Source organism: Barbus barbus (assembly GCF_936440315.1).
Source record: "Barbus barbus genome assembly, chromosome: 21".
Classification (NCBI taxonomy): domain Eukaryota; kingdom Metazoa; phylum Chordata; class Actinopteri; order Cypriniformes; family Cyprinidae; genus Barbus; species Barbus barbus.
The window spans coordinates 9,981,719-10,005,832 of record NC_136749.1 but is presented as its reverse complement, the minus strand read 5'-3'; the positions used below and the strand labels follow the sequence as shown (position 1 = coordinate 10,005,832).

The 24,114-nt window shown below is 38.6% G+C and overlaps 1 protein-coding gene across 4 annotated transcripts in view; it reads left to right on the top strand.

Moving 5' to 3' along the window:
* LOC306886913 (nuclear receptor ROR-alpha A-like) overlaps window positions 1-15,868 on the top strand; it is a 30,795-nt gene extending 14,927 nt beyond the window's left edge. For 2 of the 4 annotated variants that reach the window (XM_079444282.1, XM_079444281.1), the window contains 10 exons: window positions 9,602-9,687; window positions 9,804-9,945; window positions 10,044-10,325; window positions 10,406-10,525; window positions 10,915-11,036; window positions 12,465-12,597; window positions 12,820-12,927; window positions 14,010-14,120; window positions 14,213-14,322; window positions 14,427-15,861. In XM_079444282.1, coding sequence (XP_079300408.1) covers window positions 9,602-9,687; window positions 9,804-9,945; window positions 10,044-10,325; window positions 10,406-10,525; window positions 10,915-11,036; window positions 12,465-12,597; window positions 12,820-12,927; window positions 14,010-14,120; window positions 14,213-14,322; window positions 14,427-14,591 — 1,379 coding nt within the window. In that variant the 3' untranslated portion in view covers window positions 14,592-15,861. Of the gene's footprint in view, window positions 1-9,601; window positions 9,688-9,803; window positions 9,946-10,043; window positions 10,326-10,405; window positions 10,526-10,914; window positions 11,037-12,464; window positions 12,598-12,819; window positions 12,928-14,009; window positions 14,121-14,209; window positions 14,323-14,426 lie in introns of all 4 variants that reach the window. The other 2 variants (XM_079444280.1, XM_079444279.1) reach the window with 2 other exon arrangements.
* Window positions 15,869-24,114: the final 8,246 nt, after the last annotated feature.

The window sequence follows — 24,114 nt, the reverse complement described above, 5'->3', positions numbered from 1 at the left end:
TTTATGTAATTTTCCTTTATCAGTGGTACATCAGAGATAATCATTTACGACATATCTCATCTTAGATCTTACTTACAGTCAAGCAGCAATATATATATATATATATAGGTGAGATAGCATCTTCATTTCTGGAAACCTGTATGATCTGAGAGATATACATATAGTCTCTCACAGTTATTGTGCAAATTTAAGTACAATTCAACAGGTAACTTTACTCTGTTCAGTTTTAGTTCAATAATGCAGCTTAGAAATTTGATCAAGTCAGTTTTTATAAATTGCGTGGCTTAATTTTGGAGAAATATTTATATGGATACGTCAATGCTTTATCGTGATCTCCAGCTGTGGTAAGTACCTCTGGGATTAATGACTAATAATTTTAATGGCTAATAATTTGTCGTAATTCAAATTTTATTTCACATTATGACATGCACTATTAATCTAATGTAAAAAAAAAAAAAAAGAAAACGGTATTTTTAGTGCCTAATATTGTCTAATTCATTAGATTGGGAGTCCGATTTTTCTGCAAACCTCTGTAATTGCAGAATTTAGGGCTATTCCTGTCTTTTTTTATTTCTCGGTATAGTTTTGTTCAATTTGAGCAGAGGAGATGAGAAACATGAAGGCTTTTTTTAGTCTGTATCAGCGTGTGGTTTAGGTGAACAGATAGCAGAGAAGAGAAGAAGAGAGCTGTTCTCTTTATCAGCATGTGGTTTCAGAGAGATATAGTGAGAATGAGAAGATTTTTGTTTCTATGCAGATATTTCTCTTTATTTGGAGTTGGTGTGTGCAAGGGAACATGTTGGTATCAGTGTATTTTAAACACAAGCAGAGAGAAAAACACAAGCAAGGAACCCAGGAAGAGATAGTTTTTTTGATTACAGGCCTTGTGTATGAGAGAGGCCTCCTTAGTGAAGGAATCCCTCATGAAGATGTTAAAAGTGTTGAGTAGCATGTGAATGTCGGAGTGTGAGTGTGCCAAATAGGTTTAAATAGTATACTCCAAGTAAAAAAATAAAATTAAAACACAAAAGGTATGAGTAATTTTCTGTCAGAACATTATGGGCATTTCCTTTAACCCTAAAACATCTCACGATGCAATGTGTAATTCAAAATATGAGTAAAATAGCTGTGAAAAATCAGTACAGAAAATTCTTTCATATTAACACATTGAACTCTTTTTTTTATTTGAATTTTCTTAAAGTATAAGAAATGAATGAAAAAAACTAAAACAAAAAATAAACAGAACAGAAAGAAAGGAATGAAATAACAAAGCAAAATAAAAAAAAACTTCTAACTTCATCTCTTTAAAATAAAATACATTTTAACATAAAATTATATATATATATATATACACTACTGTTCAAAAGTTTGGGATCAGTAAGATTTTTAATGTTTTTAATGAAGTTTCTTATGCTCATCAAAGCTGTATTTATTTGATTAAAAATACAGAAAAAAAACCTGTAATTTTGTGAAATATTATTGATAACATTATTGATATTATTAATAACAGTTTCTACTTTAATATACTTTAAAATGTAATTTACTCCTGTGAAGCAAAGCTGAATTTTCATCCGCCACGTATACTCCAGTCTTCCGTGTCACATGTTCCTTCAGAAATAATTCTAATATGCTGTTTTTTGTTGTTGGTTTTTTCAGTGTTGTAAACCGTTGTGCTGCTTCATATTTTTTGGAACGTGATACTTTTTCAGGATTCTTTTATGAATAAAAAATAAAAAAGAACAGCATTTATTCAAAATAGAAATCTTGTGTTACAATATCCACTATAGCATTTTGGGGTCAGTATTTTTTGCTTTATTTTTTTAAATAATGTAAGCTTTTATTCAAGCAAGGATGTGCTAAATGGATAAAAAGTGATAGTAACGACTTGTATTGTTAGAAAAGATTTCTGTTTTAAATAAATGCTGTTCTTTTAAACTTTTTATTCATCACAGAATTCTGAAAAAGTATCACAGCTTATAAAACAATATTAAGCAGCACAACTGTGTCCAACAATGATAATAAATCAGCATATCAGAATGATTTCTGAAGGATCATGTGACACTGAAGACTGGAGTAATGATGCTGAAAATTCAGCTGCGCATCACAGAAATAAATTATATTTTAAAGTATATTAAAACAGAAAACCAATATTAGAAATGGAAATAATATTTCACAATATTACAGTTTTTTTTTTTTTGATCGAATAAATACAGCCTTGATGAGCATAAGAAACATTAAAAATCTTACTGATTCCAAACTTTTGAACGGCAGTGTGTATATGTGTGTGTACATATGTATGTACTAAAAACTTAACTAAATATAAAAAGAAAACAGAAAATAAAAAATAAAAGCTAATTCTAAAAGCTATAATAGAGTCTCAGTGTCACTAAAAATAAGACTGTTTGTAAGTCTTTACATTATGTTAGACATTTTAGCTGTTTTTAGAGCTCATAAGTGACTTAAATGGAATGTTGGAATGTTGTGAACCAAATATTGTCTGCTGTCTTTCAGCTCGGGTCAGACAATAGTGAAAAGAAGTATGTATGCGCATTTCTGTGGTGTCATCGGCAGTGTGATGCTATTTATCTGGCTCCAGAGTTATTAGTCATATGGCATTTAGGTTATTGATTGGCTCAAAAATCTGGCTGCAGAATTTAGCGCCCACAAGCAAACATGGCATTTTTTAAATTGCATCCACAAGTGTCGCATGCAATAGATAGGATGTCAACCCACATTCACACCTTTCCTCCAGACAAACATGTCTTTTGACATGAGACCCACACTCTTGCAAAAACTGTTGCAGGGAGTTTCCTTTTGTGCCCTAAATCAGGACACACCTTGACCCAGTGACATAAACACACTGACACAGAAACATGCACACACAACCGATGTGTCATTTATAGATGCATATGATAGATAGATATGATTTAATACATTTAGATATATATATAACCCTATAAAGTCTACTACATTTCTAAGGCCTCTTAATAATCAACATGATAAAACCTTTGCTGAAAAACCTGTTGTGTACATCTACTACATGCCTTCTGTCGTCTGGTTGATAGTTTATACTTTTTTATAAAGTAAAAAGCTGTGAAATCTGATGATTGTTCTACAGTAAATATAAAAACAGCTTTTACAGTGCCTTGCAAAAATATTCATACCCCTTCATTTTTTTCCCATTTTATGTTGCTGCCTTATGTTAAACTGCTTTAAATTACTTTTTTCCACATCAATCTACACTTCATACACTATAATGGTAAAGCAAAAAAAAAAAAAAAAGTTTTTTAACATCTTTGCAAATTTATTAAAAATAAAAACTTAAATGATTCAGTTGCATAAGTACTCATACCCTTATCTGGGACAGTTGGAATTTAGCTCAGGAGCATTCATATTGCTTGTAGGTGTTACTAGACTTTGAGTGAAGGTAACCTGTGGCAAATTCAATTGAATGGGTATGATTTGGAAAGGCACACGTCTTAATAAAAGGTCCAACAGCTGATAATGCATATCAGAGCAAAAACCAAGCCCTGGGGTCAAAAGAACAGTCTGTAGAGCTCAGAAACAGGTTTGCGTCAAGCCACACATCTGGGGTAGAGTTCAGAAAGAAATTCTGCTTCATTGAAGGTTCACAGAATCATGTAGTCTCTTAATGGAAGAAGTTTGAAACAACCAGGATTCTTCTTAGAGCTGGCCTCCTGGCCAAACTGAGCAATTGATGGAGAAGAGCTTTGGTTAGTGTGGTGACCAAGAACCTGATGGTCACTCTAGTTGAGCTCCATGATCATATGTGGAGATAGGAGAAATCTACAGAAGGACAAACACCACTGCAACGCTCCATCGATCTGGGCTTTATGGCAGTGTGGCAAGACTCAATCCTCTCTTCAGTGTAGACACATGAAAACACACTTAGAATTTGCAAAAAAAAGCACCTAAAGGACCCTCAGACTGTGAGAAATAATATAATCTTTTCTGATGAACCTCAATTCCAAGCATCATGTTTGAAGGAAAGCAGGCACTGCTCATCACCTGCAGAGTACCATCCCAAAAATAAAGTGTGCTGGAAGCAGCCTCATGCTATGGAGCTGTTTTTCAGCGGCAGGGACTGAGGGACTCATCAGAGTAGAAGGAAAGTTCAATGCACCAAAATATTGAGATAGCCTTAATGAAAACCCAGGCCAGAGCGTTCAGAACCTCAGACTGGGAAGAAGGTTCACCTTCCAACAGGACAATGACCAAAAGCACACAGCAAGAGTGGCTTATAGACAACTCTGTGAATGTCCTTGATTAATCCCAGTCAAATATTTCTGGAGAAACCTGAAAATGTGCGTCTGCCCTCATCCAACCTGACAGACCTTGAGAGGTGAAGAGGTGAGGAGAAGAATGGCAGATAATTGCCAAATGCTGATGAGAAAAGCTTGTCGCATCATACAAAAAAGACTTGAGACTGTAAAGGTGCTTCAGCTAAATATTTAGTTAAGGGTATGAATACTTATGCAATGTACTTATTTCAGTTTTTAAATTGTAATTAATTTACATAGTTGTGACAATTCTGTATTTGCTTTGTCAATATGGTATCTGGAGTGTAGACTGACGTAGATAAAAACTAATTTAAAGCAGTTAACATAAGGCATCAACATAACAAAACATGAAAAAATGAAGGGGTATGAATATTGTTAGTGTACTGTATATTGTTAGTAATATTTCAAGATGAACCCTCACTGGGCTGAAGAAACTTAGGTTTGTTTGATTATCCATATATATATTTTTTTAAATCATGTGAAATGTATCAAATATGATAATATACATTATAAACAGAAATTTTAGGCTTTTGATGAGTATTTCTTTGTACATCTTTTAATCCACATTGTATTGCACTGCATTATATGTTTTGTTTAAAAACTACAGATTTTCTTTATTATAAAACTAAGCATTTTAAATATCATCTTACTATAAGGTATAGAGTATATTTAGATGCATTTTATGCAAGTAGTCTGTTGTTGATTTACATTACAAGGCATTAGAAATAAATCATACACCATATACATTATACATATACACATTTTTCGCCATATAATATCAGCATGTGATACCATTTCTTTCCCTCTCAGTATGGGCCTCTGAATAAAATGTAAGTGGTTTTTTCACTTAATAATAACAGTGTAAATGTGCATGATATGATATGACATTCAATTTCAGACAAGAAATATGAGACGTTTAGATTTCTTGTGACTGTAGTTTTGTGTGCTGAGAGTGCTGTCTCAGATTAATATTTCCACTCAACATCTTTTGGGAGAATGTGGGATTGGGAGAAGAGAGGATGAGAAAGAGAGGGGCGGGGTGAAGAGGGGGGTGGACATTCCTGGCAGTAAAAACACAGATGAAAGAGCGTATTACTGGCAGTCGCTTCCTTTGTGAGCGAGACAGAGAGAGGGAAAGAAAGAGCAAGATAATGCATGAAAGAGGGAAAGTCAGAGTGAAAGAGAAGCCAGTAAACCACTTAAAAGACTCTGAGGTTGACACCTTCACGTCCACCTCCTCACACTCAATATTCCCCCTGTCTCAGTCAGTCACAGCAAATCTCCCTGTTTTCTTGTGACGTGTTATTTGATTTTGTTGTTTTTGTGAGAAAAAATGCCCTTCTTTGATTCACCCACTGTAAAGGCTTTGATAGACCAGGTGGGAAAGCTCATCAAAATAAGCTTTAATTTCTGACATGTAAAGGTCAGGCTGACATGACACATTCAGATTCCACTTTACCTCAGATCACCCTTTTTCAAATTTTTTAGATGATCATTTCAGCATAATAACATAGCCCAGATGAGAAGCCAATATTTTTATAGGCTGTTCACACTATACCTAACCAGTAAACATCTTAAGGCCACTTTTGACCTTGAGTTAAGCAGCATTTAACATGAGTGATTTTAAAGGGCATCAGCTGTGGTATAAGTGTGAATGAGTAATGCAAGATAAAGTATGAACAGTGTGACCGAGTGGGAATTGGGATATATTTTAATTTAATTACATTTTATTTTATTTTATTATTTTATTTAAAAATAATTTTAAATGATTAAAATTTAAATTTAAATTTTTATTATCAGCCATTTCTCAGACTTTTTTATTATTCAGTTACTAATTAGTCAAATATATGAAACAAAATAAAGTGTATATATATATATATATATACACACACACACACTGTTTTATACTTTACAGACTCTCTATACTTTAAAATATGTACCTAAATAATTAAAATGAATAATTAAACACAATTTAATTTAATAATGAAAATAAGAAATATTTCAATTTAGATTTTAAAGCATGTTTTGTCTTATTTCAGTCATCTTGAGACCCCCTTGAAAGTTAAAGTATCTTAGTTTGGTATTTATATACACTATTCCTGGCCTGGGGTCTCCTTTTGGTCAACTTTAATTGTGGTTTCAGTTAACTATCCATTCACACTGTTGTGTTTTGGACTTGACTTTAGGTTGCCCCTCAAGTCAGATTTATTGGAGGAGTTCACACTCATAAAAATAAAGGTTCTTTTTTTGGCATTTATGGTTCCATGAAAAAACTTAAACATCCATGGAACCTTTCCATTCCACAAAAGGTTTGTTATAGTTGAAAAAGGTTCTTCAGATGATTAAAATGTTCTTCTCACTAAGAAAAAGTGGTTTAAAAATGGACTTGCATAAAAGACAAATATTTTGTAGAAGCAGCATAACCCTGATGTTGTTGTGCTGCATTGGAACTATGCAGTATATAAGCAAACCACACAATGCTCAAAACACAGTGAACCACACTGAATTCACGTAAGATCAAATGTGTGCTGTTTTAAGAAACTGCTGACACAAAGATTGTGCACGTGAACTGCAGAGCACCAATGAACAGCCACACAAACAGCAAATCTGACCTGCATTGTTATGATCCTTTCATATATTCAATATATTAATGAAATAACCTGTTGATGCTTCTAGACAATAAAATATCTTTTCTACAAATGTAAGTTGAGATGTTGTGCAAAAACTCTCACTATTGCACAAAATCCACTCATAGCATTACATTAAGCCAGGATTAAATATGACCCTTGGTTAACAATTTCAAGTGTAATCCTATTAGTTCAGCTCTCAATTAAAACCTTTTTACATCATTTTATGATTGCATTTTGTTTTTTTTGTAATACGCCTCAGTGGAATGTACCTTTAAACTTATGAACTTTAACCTTGTATCATTCTCTCATTCACCTCCTTCTCTACGTTTCCTCCCACCTGTATGTGTGCATACTGTGTGTGTGTGTGTGTGTGTGTGTGTGTGTGTGTGTGTGTGTGTGTGTGTTTGAGGGAGAGGGCTCATGTTCCTTGGTACTGGACGATGTGACCACATCACCTAGCCACACACACACATTGCTGGATTCCAAGAAATAAGTAGGTTAGACTTACTGACATTTTGACTGAAAAAACACACACACACACACACACACTAATGTACAGAACACACATATTTTGAGTTTCAGCTTAGAAACATGCCAGAAATGCAACAAAACCTCTCACTATCTTAAGCGACAAGAACATACAAATGAACACGAAACAAAAATTCACCCTATCTTTTTTCAAACTGCATATTATTGGTCTTACTATGAACAATAATGTTTAATCAAAATATATTAACTGGATCCTCCAGTGAAACAACAGAATTCTGTCTGGTGACATACGCTGGACTTCTCCAATATTCTTTTCATTCATATTTTAAACACCGTTCCTTTCTTAAAATTAATCAGAAGCTTGCATTCAGATCTGCCTCCATCTACTTAACAATGTAGATGGAAGTCCCCGTTCTACAGTGTTTTCTTTTGATAATCTGTTTCACTCGGATGTACACCATAACACAGAAGAAAAAATCTGCCACTATTTCTGTTACATTGCAGTTTTAAACACTAATGTATTTTAAGACCTATGCCTTAGCATATTGTTTCTGATATTATTTTTAAATACACTGTAATCTCACTTTTATTGCTGTGCATGCGTGTGTTATATACATTTTCAGACCAAATGTCCCCAGTATAAAACCTGAAATCAGCTACATTTCAGGGACCTGACAAAACCCAGCAGTCGTTGCGAAGAAAAAAAACATAAACTAGTAAATGATGTTTTGGGGAAAAGAAAATATCATTAACCTAGTAAAGTATATTTGATTGTGCTAAAGTGGAACTACTGCATGTATACTTCAGGTATACTTTAAATATCTGGCATTTAAAGACGGATATTATTCAAAGATCATACAGTCCTCATCAATAGTGACACTGAAACACTTTATGCTTCACTTAATATGAAGAAATGTGCATTGTGCACAAGTAGTACTCCAAATAAAGTTTAATTCATATTTTAATGTCAGTAAGTCTCAAGCAGCATGTCAGTGACTATCTTAATAGATTTGAACTATACATAGTATGAAATAAATGTTTTTTAATATATATTACTTAATTTTTTTTTTTTACTAGGGATGTTCATATGTGTTTGTGTACACAGTACAACAGTAAAGCTACACTTCTTTCATAGCACTCTCTTTACTTTCATTCATCCTCCCCCTTCCCTTCTCTCCCTCTGTTCATTAGATTAGGATTTCTTAATGTGGCTTTCAGGGATTATCTTTAGTCTGTTACAAAACCAGTGTGCGTTTGTGTTTCAGCAGCTTTGTGTATTTATACTTCTGTGTATTTGAACTTGTACACTTGTATACTGTGAGTGTGTATTTAACAGCAAATACACTTAAGGACAAGCCACGAAAAGAACCAGCCAACCAGTGTTTCATTTCTTCATATTAATTTGTCTACTCATCCATCTCAAGATACTGTACCTATTTTAACATCTTAAAGCATTAACCATTTAAAATTTTGGTATGTCTGTGCTATTATTGAATGTCATTATTGATACATGGTTCAGTTCATTTTGGGTTAAGTAAATTATATAATCACTATACTTTTTAAAATATGTTTATATACTATCATTCAAACATAAGTGTTTGATTAAAAAATATATATTTTGCAAGTCACCTACCTGTATTTGATCTAAAATACAATGAAAACAGCTGATCATAGTTTCATTTTTAACTTCAGTGTCACGTGATCTTTCAAAAACCATTCTAATATGCTGATCTGGTGCTCAAGAAACATTTCTTATTAATGTCAATGTGTGTTAAAAAACATTTGAGCTGTTTTTCAGGATTCTTGAATAGATAAATAGAAAGTTCAAAATAGCATTTATTTGAAATAGAAATATTTTGCAACATTATAAATATCTTTAAACTGTCACTTTTGATCAATTAAATGCATCCTTGCTGAATGAAAGAATTCATCAATAAAAATTATTTTTAAAAATAAATATAAAATTGCATTATCAGTAAAAAAAAAACAAAAAAACTATAGGCTATACATAATAATAATTGTTTTATCTGGGCTGTGCTGCCCTCTGCAGGCTAGAATTCTGATCTGATTAATAGCATTGGGACTTATTTAAATCAACTGTGACAGCTCAACACATTTATGTTAAAACACATGATCAAGGCTTTAATGTTTGTGTTGTTATTGTTGTGTTTGTGTCTATAGCTCAGATTGAGGTGATCCCATGTAAGATCTGTGGAGATAAGTCATCAGGGGTTCATTATGGAGTTATCACTTGTGAAGGCTGCAAGGTAAGAAAAAGAAAATGATTTCACTAATGTCAAACATTCATAATTTTGCTTCTTTAGTACACTCCACCTAATTGTTCTACTACAACCCACCGACCCACTGCTTTCTGCCTCTACAGGGCTTCTTCCGCAGAAGTCAGTCCTCCAGTGTGCAGTACTCCTGCTCCAGACAGAGCAACTGCCCTATTGACCGTGCCAGCCGTAACCGCTGCCAGAGCTGCCGTCTCAAAAAATGCGTTGCTCAGGGAATGAGCCGCGATGGTAAAAAAGGATTGAGAGAAGAATGCTTGAATGGATGATATAGAATGATTAATTCCATCTTTTTTGTGATTTTTGTGATGTTTTCTCATCTCCCTCAGCGGTGAAGTTTGGCCGGATGTCTAAGCGCCAGAGAGACTCTCTGTTTGCAGAAGTTGAGAGACACCGGCAGCAGCAGCGTCTTCAGGCCAACTCAGTCCAAGAGCCCCAGCCTCTTCCAGCCTACCGATCCAACAAAGAGCCCAGAGAACAGTCATCACATCCCATCCCACCTCTACCTCCAGCTTACCCTTACTCTGTAGAGCCTGAACTGCAAGGCTGCCTTCCAGAGGTGCATCCATACCTGGAGTGTCGCATAGGTTCCAACTTGTCAGTTGGAAGAGGTGAGAAATTCTCCACTGAAGGAAGTACTTTTCATCTCAAATGATATTGTGGTGTAAAGTTTTCTCTTTCTCTCTTTCAGGATTTGACCCCACAAGGTCTACACCAGAGGCTATTCTGAACATGAGCAACAGTGAAATGGGGTTTCGTCCTTTTGACTCTGAGAGCTCGTTCTTTTCTTACCCGACATCTCTGCATATAGGTGAGAATCACAAGATTCATCAGAGCTATGTGGTGTTATAAAGTGGTTTAGAGGGATAGTTCACCCAAAAATGAAAATTCTGTCATTAATTACTCACCCTCATGTCGTTCCAAACCCGTAAGACCTTCGTTCATCTTCGGAACACAAATTAAGATATTTCTGATGTATTTCAAGAGCTCTCTGACCCTCCCATTGGCAGATCCTTACACGAACAAGGCGTATCAAGGACATCGTTAAAATAGTCCATGTGTGGTTCAACTGTAATTTTATGTAACAGAGTTAAGGTGTGCTCACATTTCAATAATGCGATCACACCTTTAGGAGTTGTACTAAGTGGTGGTGTTCTGTTTAGCTTTTGGATTAACGTCTCTCTTTGTGTTTGTTGACAGAGGAGGTCTCTGCGAGTATCGTACGGTCCCACAGAGAGACGACTCAGTATCGACCGGAGGAGCTGCAGGCTCTCAGATGGAAGGTTTTTAGCAGGGAGGAGATCCACGCTTACCAGAGCAAAGTACATGATCTCTACTCTTATGTAACTAGCACAGCTGTAACTGATGACGATGTGAAACAGTGTGTCATTAGTCAAACATTCCTCTTTGTGATTGAATTAAGTAAAAATCTCAAGACTTTTCACAAGAATGTGATGACGTGGTTAACAGTCATCAGCGTTGTAAATCCTTGAAAGTTTTTTTTTTGTGTATTATTATCATTTTTGCATCAAATTACAAATAACTAGTTTACACTAATGCGAGGGTGTTTCTAATGCAGCGTCTATGGGAGGGACGGTAAATTTGACATCGTTCTCTCTTCTAATCGGCGTTATCAGTCTATTCGTTTTTTTATTTCTTTTATTGAAAGTTGTGAAACATTGGAGAAACTGTGGAGTTTTTCTTTTGCTATTTGAACAAATGGGAATGAAAAAAAAATATTTGTGGTACTCTCCCATTCACTGCTCTTCAAGTTAACCCAACTATAACGACTTCCGCCGCTGAGAAACCCACAAATGTGAAAAAGGGGCATCGTGAGATGTAAAGTTGTAGAAATAATTGCGATTATGAGAAATAAATTTATCAGTTGTGAGAAATAAAGTCGTAATTAAGAAAAATAATTTCACAATTGAGAAAAAGTTTAGCATTTTTTTTATTGTACAGATTCTGATATTCTTAAAGCTAATTAAAGAATTAATAAGTGTCATGTCATTTGAACCTAAATCAAACAAAGTGTTTTGAGTTCATTTTGGTGTTTTTCGAAACAGCTCACCAGTGCAAAATGTCTGGAAAACTTAAAGCTGACACCTTTGAACAGCCATTGGTCCATAGGATGTGAATGTAATTTCTAACAAAAGCTGGTCAAACAAAGTGTTCAAAGCTCTTAATGGTTTATAGAAACCACTCGCCAACGCAAAATTTGTGGAAAATTTCAAACTGGCTGTTAAACACATTTGAGCTTCCATTGGTCTGTTTCATTGACCATTAACCATTCATTGATTTGATTCATGATATTTTTTCAATTGTGATGTTTTTTCTAAAACATAGACTGTTGACAAGCTGAATGTTAATCAACTTTGAACTGCCATCAGACACAAGCAAAAACATGGAGGGCCGAATAGCAGAGCTGGTGCAAACATATCCACATCTCTACAATCACTCATATACAGCCTGTAAAGATTTAAAGATGACCTAGAATTCCTGGAAATGTCTGCAGTTTTGTTGTGTGTTTGTTGTATAATTAAGAGGACAGTGTACATCACATATTTAAATATTAATACCAGCATGTCAGAATGTTTGCAAATGACTTTTTACCCGATTGAAGAAAGTATACTGGGGACTTGAGGCTTCATTCAAAAACATTTCATTCATACTTGTTGTGTGGATATCTAAATAGTACCCACTCACTCTCACCCTTCTCACTTTCTCCATCTCTCTTCCTCTCTCTGCAGTCGGTGGATGAGATGTGGCAGCACTGTGCGGTGCGGTTAACTGATGCTGTTCAGTACGTGGTGGAATTTGCTAAACGTATCCCAGGATTCCGTCAGCTTTGTCAGAATGATCAAATTGCTCTCCTCAAGAGTGGTGAGATATAGCTGTCCGTACTACATACTAGTTAATCAGTTACGGCTGGTAAGGTTTACAAGGTTTATAGCTCCATTCTCATCTCTCTGTCTTGTTTCTATCTCTCGCTTTTCTGGCCTTGTCCTCTCCTTTTCCATTCTCATTCTTCTTTCTGTAATTCTGTGTATGTTGCTCTCTCCTCTCTACCTTCTTCTGTGCGTGCCTTTCTCTCTTTCTTATTAGGGTCCATGGAAGTGGTTCTGGTGCGGATGAGTCGGATGTTTAACACAGAAAACAACACAGTATTCTTTGACGGCAAATTTGCAGGAACAGAACTTTTCAAATCCCTCGGTGAGTTAAAGGAATATTTTGATTTACAGAGATGCCCCCATAGACTTCCAGTGTAAGTGTTTGTCAGCATATTTTCAAAAACCAGAATTTAATCATATTTGTCTAATATCTTGTGAATAATACTATGTACTAATAACAAAAAATATGTTTTAAAAGAATATACCTATTGCGAACTGGATACGATGTTTTCGGAAACTTTATTGCATGTTAATTTCAATTAAATTAAATTGTAGTTACATACATGTAGTTTAAATTTAGGTTACTTTATTTTAGGTGTCATTGTTACAGTGTAATTATACATTTCAGTACTGAGTAATATTAATTAACTACATGTACTTTCTATATGTGACCCTCGACCACAAAACCAGTCATAAGGGTAATTTTCGCAAAATTGGGATTTATACATCATCCGAACGCCGAATAAATAAGCTTTCCGTTGATGTATGGTTTGTTAGGACAATATCTGGCCGAGATACAACTATTTGAAAATCTGGAAACTGAGGGTGCAAAAAAAAAAAAAAATTAAATATTGAGAAAATCGGCTTTTAATTTGTCCAAATGAAATCCTTAGCAATCCAAAAATTACATTTTGATGTATTTAGGGAAGGAAATTTACTAAATATCTTCATGGAACATGATATTTACTTAATATCCTAATTATTTTTGGCATAATAGAAAAATTGGTCATTTTGACCCATACAATGTATTTTTGTGGTCCAGGGTCACATATGGTTAGAGTTCGGATAAGGGTTTGTCTTAGGGTTACTTGCATGTAATTATGCATAATTTATTGTTATTCTAATAGTAAGTACTAGTAATATGTGTAACAAGGATGCCTTAAAATAAAATTTTACCTAAATTTATATTAAATGCAAGTGTACTTTAAGTACACTTAAGTTGCCTTTTATTCCATTGATATTATATGCAAGTACACAATTACAATCCCTTTTTACAAGGACTAATTACTCACTGACATTGTGACTTATTCACTTTTAACATTTTTATTAACAGTCATTTTACCCTCCCAAAGTTAATGGCAATGTAATTCACACTGTTTTTGAATGTCTGTGTTTGTTCTTCAGCTTGTGGCGATCTAATAGCTGCTGTATTTGACTTTGCTCACAATCTGTGTGCGCTGAGACTGACTGAACAGCAGATGGCAGTGTTCACTGCACTGGTCCTCCTCAATGCAGGTGAGCACAGCAAAACCACATTACTGCAGAAACTCAGTGACTTTAAAGTAGAATGGGCTTAATCTCTCAATCTTTCTCTACATTTTGAGTAGATCGACCGTGTCTGGAAGACAGAGAGCGAGTGCAGAGAGTAAGGAGAGATGTGGAGCTTGCCCTTAGTCACATTATGCACAGAGACAATCAGGAGAGTCTACTGCATAAGGTAAACAACATGGAGAAAAAGGAATGATGAAGAATTGCAATGCAGAAAATGAAGAAATATATTGGTTAGAAATGACTTTTAATGCTGTTTTTGTACATTTCCAGCTGTATCAAAGAGTCCCGGTGCTGAAGTCTTTGTGTGCGCTGCACATTGAGAAACTGCGGTGGTTCCGGCAGCTTTACCCTCTCACGGTGCATTCCCTCTTCCCTCCGCTATACAAAGAGCTGTTCGGCTCTGACACAGATATACAGACGCTGACTACTCATTGAACACACACAGGCACATTTCATTTACAAATGAAGACACCACACACACACAATACACACACCCACAGTTACATATAGTGTATGCAATCTAGATCTAAATATATTATTTACCTGCTGAAGAAATGAAATATATTTTTGTAACTCTCGGAAGAACAAAAAATAATATTAATAGAAGTATGCAGTATTTTGTGCAAATTCTATTCTGTAGGCCAAAAGCAAAATATTACTTACAAATGCTGTTCAGTTTGAGTATTCTTAAACTTGTTTTTGTCTGAGGATGTATTTTAATGTTTTTAAAGTTGTTGATGATCCTATATATAAAGGAGATTCAGCTCTGATCATTATTATGTGATTTATAGAGCCGATCAGTTTTGAGACCAGCAAACAGCAGATTACAAATGATATTTGCAGATCTCAAAGCATCGTTGTAGAAGGAACTGGTACTGTGGATGATTTTCATGCCTCATTTACAACATTAGAGTCCACTTCTGTCCTCCTTGATTTCTCAGGCAGTACAGACAGAAACATGAATGCTTAATGACTTCTGCTACTCATAGCCTATTACATTATTGCATTAATTTAAATATGATCTATTTTGACACCTTACGTATCAGCTTTTTTGTACTCCCCTGCTGTTAAAGCTTGTTTTAGCACTTATAATGCTTATCTTTCATTCATGGATCATGTTCTTGAATTCACCATTCCCTTCAAATAGACCATCTTAAGATGTGTCTTTGGATTTTCTCTGTGCATTCAATCATTTGAAGAATTACCATACAGATTTGACAATATTTATGCTCAAAGGTCTAAAAATGTATAGAATACTTCTATGGAATAAAATATAATGCTCTTATTCAATTTGCTTGTGTAGACACTTAGATTGACCACAGTTCTATTTTGTCTTAAATGCACTGTTTAATTTGTGGAAATCTATAAACAAATGTCCATATGTTTATTTGCAGGAGTATTTGTGCTTTATAAATCTGTGCTTATCAAAAGTCTCTGCATTTTCCGTAAACGTTCTGGTTATTATTTTTTATTTTTGGCGCAGTTTCTGTTCCATGTTGTATTTTGCGTCAACTTTAACTTATCACTCACACATGTGGATGAAACCCTGTTATTCTTTTGGTTTTGTTCTGTTTTGGAGCATAAATACTTGGTTGCTATCTGTTGTGTTGCTTTGCAGAAAAGGCCTCAAATAAACTTCTGAAAAGTATAAAGGCTGAGACTCTATCCAGGAAAAATAAAAAGTGTTTTCCTGTTCCTGACTTTGAATTCTGAGCAAAGACTGAAATCTGTTTCTTTATTAGCTGACTCATCTGACACACACAGATGTCATATAGCCCTCACTGCTCACTTTCTAATTGTTTTTACGTGTTTATAGATCTCATAACAATGTTATTTGTTAGAATTGCACCAAAATGAACGTGTTTCAACATTTCTCATACAAAAGAAAACCAAATTCATTTGGTTTTCATTAGGTTTAAACACGGGATCATCTGAATCACAGCAGACTAGAAAGGCTTTGTCACACGCAAACATAACAGGGTGAAATTCTCCCTATGAGACCTCAAAACAGACGAGGCAATAGTAGGGGAACAGAACGTAGTGAAAGACCGTCTATATCTTTGCTGCCTCACTATCCAGTCAGTCTGTAGGCGCATTTCCATTACCCTTCAAATTGCACAAATTGAAATTGCGAATTGAAAGTACGCCTAATGGAAACGCATCAATTTTGCAAAAACGCCCATATTATCGCAAAAAAGTTTTTACGCTCGCATGAGGTGGTTTATCAGGCAATGCGAAAAAGGAATAATTCGCAAAAGTGCAATGGAAACATTTTTTTTTCCCGCAATTACAGGTCACATGGTGTATGTAAAATTTAATCAGTCTTCAATGTACTATAACCTCCAAGAAACACTTAATATGTGGCCGCTCTCAAGTATAAGGGGCTTTGCCTGCCATTCATGCTTAGACAATTTACACTGCACACATCTGCGGCACAGTGTGGCTCTGATACGGCCATCTGAGTTGATCTTGGCCACTCTAGTCAATGCTTGTGTTTATATGTGGCGCGTCGCGCACGTTTCTGAAGCAGCTCTCCGCACTGCTTTTGTAAAGATACATGCACACGCCTCCTTCGATTAAATATAACCAAAATCCCATCAAATTCCTTTGTGATGACTTATTGCGAGAGGAAAAAAATTAGTTTTTGTCGCATAACTTCTGTTAATGGAAACACGGTCATTTCTAAATACTTCTTTATAGACATTTATAAAATATCGCCAAAGTTTTACATGTATAACCCTTGTTCCCTCTCAGTCGGTCACTCTGAGTCACGTTGGTGAGATCCCAATTCGTCGGTTACTGACGTGACGTCTCTGTTCCCTCCTTCAGGGAACAAGGTATGGCAAACTCTACGAGTTTCTTGATTTGTGATTCGTAGAATAGGATTTGTGTATCTGCAATGAAGGATTCGAGAAGGTGTAACTATTGTATACAACAGCAGACTATTGTGTTGTGTTTGTGGGAGAGAGAAAAAATATACAAGTTTGCGACTTTTCTCTGTGGCTTCAAATTTACTGATACATGGCTATTCTCTACAACTACAAATTTTGCTGTCACGGACACTCAGTTGTTTTGCACCAAATTTACCTTCATAGATTTCTTACTAGTGCAATTATAATTGCAGATATCTCTAATTGTCATTGTGACTAGTCAAATTGTAATTCCGAATTACAATTGTGACTATCCAAATTATATTTATGGATAGGCAAAAAAAGTTTTAAATGTTAAAACGGCTTGCCATAACGAGGGTTATATACCTAACCGAGACGTTTTCAATAGGTCACTCCGAGTCACGACGAATTGATAATTGAGATGTTTCATGACAACAAATGACCTTACCAGAATGTAGGTGAGCTTTAGTCATAACCAAGCAAATATTTCATGGCTACAATGCTTATTTCTTGGGAGAAACCGAGTCATAATTAATTGAATCCTTCTTAATCACTCCATCACTCACCATTTGTATTTTTACAACCAACTGCCCTGTGCCCGCACAGGATTGTGGGATATCATAGGCAGTGAACGATATCTATGCTGCAATTATGCAGGCACCTCAAACGTAACAGAAACATTCCTGTCTTGATGTTCAACAAGCACAGTTCAACACCAATGGGATTTTCCAATGAAACTTTCTGCAGTTTGAATCATTATTAAACAACATGGTGACAGACAATGTATATGAGTGGATCTGTAAACTATGGAAGCCCATTTCCGCCACTGAATAACATTTTTTGTCTCACAATTCAGACTGTTTTCCTTGCAATTCTGACTTTCTTTCTCAGAATTGCATGATACAAACTCGCAATCCTGACTTTTATTCTCAGAATTCTGGGATATAAACTCGCAAATGACTTCATTTCTCAGAACCGTGAGTTTATCTCTCAATTCTGACTTTATAACTCGCAATTCAGTGATTCTTGAGACATGGAACAAAACATGTCCAGCAATTGTAACTGATATTAGGTTTAAAAATAAAAAATATTTTCAATTGTAAATGTTATGGGGATTAATAATAGAATGTATTTAACACGATTATCCCCTTCGTTTAATTTGATCCTTATTATGTGAAATCTGACACTTATTGTCTTCTCACTACATCTAAAACAGTGTGTCCACAGAGAAGGGTTCAATCATTCATATTAATTATGAAAAAGACCTTGTTTTATCAAAAGTAACACTTAATAATATCTCGTATCAAAGCAAGGTTGTTTTTCAGTGACATATGCATGTTTCATAAGGTTTCAAAGTTGTGCCCCCACTTTTTGTCAACACCGTCAGACATTCATTAAAATGTAATAAAATCAGGGAATATCAGGGGCAGCTGTCCACTCTAAACGAACCCCTTGTCACAATCCTCCTCTGCAGAGTACATCAGGGTAATTTTTCCTGTCACAACCATGATATGTCAACACCATCTTCCAATTTCTGAGGAAATTATGTGAAATATTTAGATAATTTTATTCTCCTGAAGCAGGTTCCGTTAGCCTCCAGCATCAACTAGCATCAAAAAACCCAAAATGGCTACTACATGAACTCCATTTATTTTGTGAAAGAAACGCCACATTTGTCAACACCATCAGATGTCACCACCATAAGATTTTGTGTTCCAATGATATATCAAAATACTCAAATGTGACTCTAGAATAAAAGCTTTATAAACAATAGCATACTCACTGTTTGTTTTACACAGTAAAATTGGACAGTAATTGATTGATTCAATGTATTTAAGTTAAAAATACTACAAATTCAGGTTTTCGTCACCACCGTCAGAGGAATATTTTTGATAATATTTCATTATGATATTTTATATTTGTTGAGGAATTGTTGGTCACATGTAATCTGTCTGCTAACATGAGAATGTGTTTTGAAATGTTAACATCTTGAATGCTGTTAAAGATAAAGTTGAAATTATAAATTACACAGTCCAAGGTAAAAAGCACATTTTGTTAAAAAAAGAGGAAAAGTTCTGAGGTTGTATTGAAGCATAGCTCAGTAGCTTAGTACATATCAGATATGTAAATGTAGTTTCATTTGTCGGAGTACAAGGTTTTTATTTTTTCTGTTTTGCACCCTGTTTTGTCCCACTTCTCAAGAATGACTGAATTGCGAGTTCATATCTAAATTCGGAGAAAAAAAAGTCAAAAAAAGGAAATTGTGACTTTTTTCTCAGAATTGCGTGATACAAATTTGCAATTCTGACTTGCAAAAGTTAGTTATTTAAAGGTGCTGTATGTAGAATTGGCACCAAGTGGTAGAACTAGGTATTGCAGCTCAAATTCAAAATATTGGAGAGGGTTTTTTCACCCGGCCCCTCCTCCTCAGACTTGAGGCACGCTCAGGTTGCCAGATTGACGACACCAATCAGAACGAGCGCACATGACGACGACTGAAATTAAATACTCTGTGTTTCCCGTCAACTGGCAACCCTGGGTGCCGAAAAACAATTGGGTAAACTGGCAGTGGGCGGGTTTCACAAACCACACGCACATTTTCAAAGGAGAATAACGCTCTCGGTTACTCACGTAACCTCGGTTCCCCGAAATGAGGGAACGAGACATTGCTTTGGGAAATACATTTTCCTCGAATATTACTGAAGCCTTATTGAATCACGCCAGTGAAACTGGCCAATGGCGTTCAAGCGCGCGAAATATGAGGGGGCTCGTCACTATATAAAGCAGCGCTTGTACGTCATCCATTCAGAATCTTTGACTGAAGCAACTAGGCATTGTAAGATCCTGAGCTCGGTGACACGGCAATAAGAGCAATGTCTCGTTCCCTCATTTCGGGGAACCGAGGTTACGTGAGTAACCGAGAGCGTTCCCCTTCAATTCGGTCACTCTACATTGCTTTGGGAACGTATAAAATCCCGCCGTGTCACAGCGATGGAGCCAACCTCGACTAAGTATGTCAAGTTTCACATTCGGAGCCGTAATGAGAACGGCAATGATATTGGCGCTCTTAGTAAACACAGCTCAGGTCTACAGGACCTAGTCGAAACCATGTAAAGTCAGGGGCGCGGCAGCTAGACGATGCCGCGTCACATCAGGGGCGGAGTTAACTCCGGTGAAACAAAGAATGTGAAATGGCGGCGGCTTCGGCGCTTTCACAAATAGATTATTTGAAATTGTTTAATTTCAATGAAATCATGTTATAATGCACAGCCGTACCGGTATGATGGTGACCAAGTCCTAAAAGACGTGGTGAACTATATCATAATACTGTGATAAACTGATAGGGACAGCATTGAATTGGTGGTGCGTCTATACAGGGTGTATACGACCTAGTCGAAACCATTGACACACATCTCAGATCATGGCTGAGTAAGCGCGTGCGCTGCTCGCACTGACAGCACATGCGAGGCAAGCGACAACACATCTAGGTTATAAAACCTCGCGAAAGTGCTGGGTGACGACCAGCCTGCCGCCGTACAAATGTCCTGAATAGATATGCCATTTGCCCAGGCCCAGGATGATGCGAGGCCACGGGTTGAGTGGGCACGAACCCCTATCGGACATTCCACACCTTTAGAGCTGTAAGCCAAAGCAATTGCGTCGACGATCCAGTGTGACAGCCTTTGCTTGGACACAGGCAGTCCTTTTGTACGTCCACCGAAACATACGAATAGCTGCTCCGAGAGTCTGAACTGTCTAGAGCACTCGATATAAGTACGCACCGCTCGTACAGGGCACAGCAGTGTATTAAGCGGCTCTGTCCCGGTTGGTGTTTCGGGGCGGAAAGCAGATAGTGATATGACCTGCGCTTTAAATGGAGTCGAAAGCACTTTAGGCACATAACCTTTTCTAGGCTTCAAGGTGAGTCTGCAATCACCTGGCCCGAATTCAATACACGAGTCGTCAATTGAAAGCGCTTGTAGGTCTCCAACTCGCTTAACAGAGGCCAGCGCGAGCAGGAGCGCTGTCTTGAGAGAGAGTGCTCGCAAGCTCGCTGATTGTATGGGCTCGAACAGGGGTCCCGTGATAGCGTCAAGCACTAGCGCCAAGTCCCAAGTGGGTAGAGTAGAAGGGCGAGGAGGGTTCAGCCTTCTTGCTCCTTTTAAAAACCGTATGATCAGGTCATTTCTGCCGATCGGGCGATTTTCGACGTGCGCGTGAAAGGCTGTTATAGCGGCCACATACACTTTCAATGTGGATGGCATACGACCGCTATCAAATCGCTCTTGAAGGAAGACAAGGATTATTGATATTGGGCAGCTGATTGGGTCTTCGCCCCGCGATACGCACCAACTTGAAAAAACTCTCCATTTATGCGTAGAGAAGCCTTGTGGAGGGAGCCCTAGCCTCAGATATAGTGTTCAGCACGCGCTGAGGAAGCGCATCTGTTACTGGCAAGCTCCGTCGAGCGGCCAGACATGAAGGCTCCATGACTCCGGATTTGGGTGCCAAATTGTCCCTTGTGCTTGAGAGAGAAGGTCCCTCTTCAGTGGGATAGTCCACGGGGGGGCTACCAGCATCTCCACCAGTTCTGGGAACCACGGCTGATTGGGCCATTTCGGTGCCACTAGCAGAACAGATTCCTTTTCCTCTCTGATTTTGCAAAGCACGCGAGGCAGAGGTTTCACTGGAGGAAAGGCATACTTGCGTACTTTCGGCCAGCTGTGAGCTAGTGCATCCACTCCCAGGGGAGAGTGTGTCAGTGAATAAAACAGCGGGCAGTGAGTGTTCTCCGCTGATGCGAAGAGATCCACCTCCGCCCTGCCGAATACACTCCAAATCATTTTGACTGTCAAAGGGTGTAATCTCCACTCTCCATGGATTATCCCGCCCCTCGACAGTAAATCCGTGCCGTAGTTCAGGCGTCTTTTTTTCCATGCGTTCTGTGGCACCCGGCTCTTTAGCCAGAGCTGAAGCGGACGCATATGTAGGAGCCCTAGATTGCACACTGTCGAGGCGGCAGCCATCTGGCCGAGCGTCCTCTGAAAGCATTTCAGCGGGGGATAACGCCCTAGTTTGAAGACTGCGAGAGAACTGATCAGTTTTCGTGAGCGCTCCTCCGACAGACTCGCTCGCATTTTGATTGAGTTCAGCTCTACTCCTAAAAAGGAGATGTTCTGGCTCAGGAAGCGCCTGTGGCAGGGGGCTACCTGAATGTGAAAATAAGCATCCTTTAAATCCACGGAGATACACCAATCTCCCGTTCTGATATGTGAGAGGATTTGTCTCAGCGTAATCATTTTGAACGAGCGCTTTGAAAGCACGCGATTCAGCGGTCTCAGGTCCAAGATTGGGCGGAGCCCGCCGTCTTTCTTTGGCACCAGAAAATAACGACTGTAGAAGCCGCTCTCGCGGTCTGTGAGGGGGACTGCCTCTACAGCGCGCTTTGCGAGAAGGTTGTGAATTTCCTCTCGCAGAACTGAGACATTCTGCTCCCGTACAGTGGACATTAACACACCGTTGAAACGGGGCGGTCTGCGGAAGAACTGAAGTGTGTAGCCGTTCTTTATTGATTTCATAACCCACTCTGATACCCCTGGCAGTGCCTGCCACACTTCTGTGAACTGTGACAGCGGGCGAGGCGGACTGCACACCGTGAGGGATAACTCGCCGTTGGGGGGTGGGGAGTTTAATACCACACGAGTGTGAGAGTGAGTGATGGGGGAGAGGGGAGTGAGAGGAGGAAAATTGCCCTGATATTGAGGTGATTTTTGTATTTTTTTTTTTTACTTTATTGCACTGCACTGTGGAACAGTCAAAACACAAACATGACAATCGTTCTCGCCGCCCGCCACAGGCAAGGGGGCGTGGTGAACACACACAGCGGAGCGAGCAGACTTTCTCAGTGGCTCGTCTTCGGCGCTGAGTGTAGCTTTCCTCCTCCGAGAGACAACATCAGGAACGCGGCTTTAATTCCGTAGCCGGTGGCCTGCTGTCTCTGTCAGGGCGGGGTCTCTGGCCCTTCGAGCCCTGGCGGTGCTTCGGCCAAGGCTGTCTTGGCCTCACCGCCGGCTCATGCTCGCGCCGAACCGCAGTAGGAGTGGCAAACGGTCTTCCCGCGCGCTGCGCTGAGGGCCAGATCTGTGGCGCGTCGGAGCTCTTTGAAGACTTCAGGGTCCGGGCCACCTTCATCCAGGGACTGTATTGCCATCACATGCAGTGTTGAAGCTGCCTGGCCCGCCGCCGAGAAAGCCTTGCCAGCGAAGTTTGCGGTGGCGCGGCAAGGTTTAGAGGGGAGAGACGCGTTGTTTCTCACCCTCCAGTTCGCCGTGGCTGCCGGACAGAGGTGGGCAGCGACGGCTTCCTCCACGGGGGGAAGTTTAACATACCCCGCTCGGTCAGCGCCGTCCACTGACGACAGAAGGGAGGATCCCGGATTGTGCACACGACTGGTGAGCGGTGCGTTCCACAACTTCGCTATCTCGTCGTGCACCTCCGGGAAAAAGGGGCCGGGTCTCCGCGGGGTGTCCTTTCGGCCGCGGTCCGACTGGAGGAACCACTCGTCCAGACGGCTTCTGGCCGGCTCGGTAGGAGGCGCCCACTCCAGACCGAGCTCATCAACCGCCTTGGTCAGGATGCGTAGGAGCTCAACATCACTGTGATGGAGGTCCCCAGCGTCACTGCTGGGCGCAGTGTAATCCAGTGGGCTGTTGGACCACTCCTCTCTCGCAGACGCTGCCACCGAGATGGCATCATCCTCATCCTCCTCCATGGCTCCGAAAGACACCACATCTTGCGCGCTGGGGGAGGGGCGGAGATCAGCGGCCATGAAGCGCACTGGAAGGGGACCTGCAGCAGGGGGGTGAGAAGCGTGTGGGCACTGAGCCGGCGCGGTCTTGTCACCCGACCGGACAGATCCGCATCAGAAACTCGCGGCACTTTACTCTTTGGCTCAGAGGAAGAGCGCGGCAGAGCTAGTTGGGCGAGTTCATCGCCTTGGACGATGGCCACACGGAGCCTGAGAGTCCGGAGACTCATATCTCCGCAGTGGGGGCAGTCCGACCCCC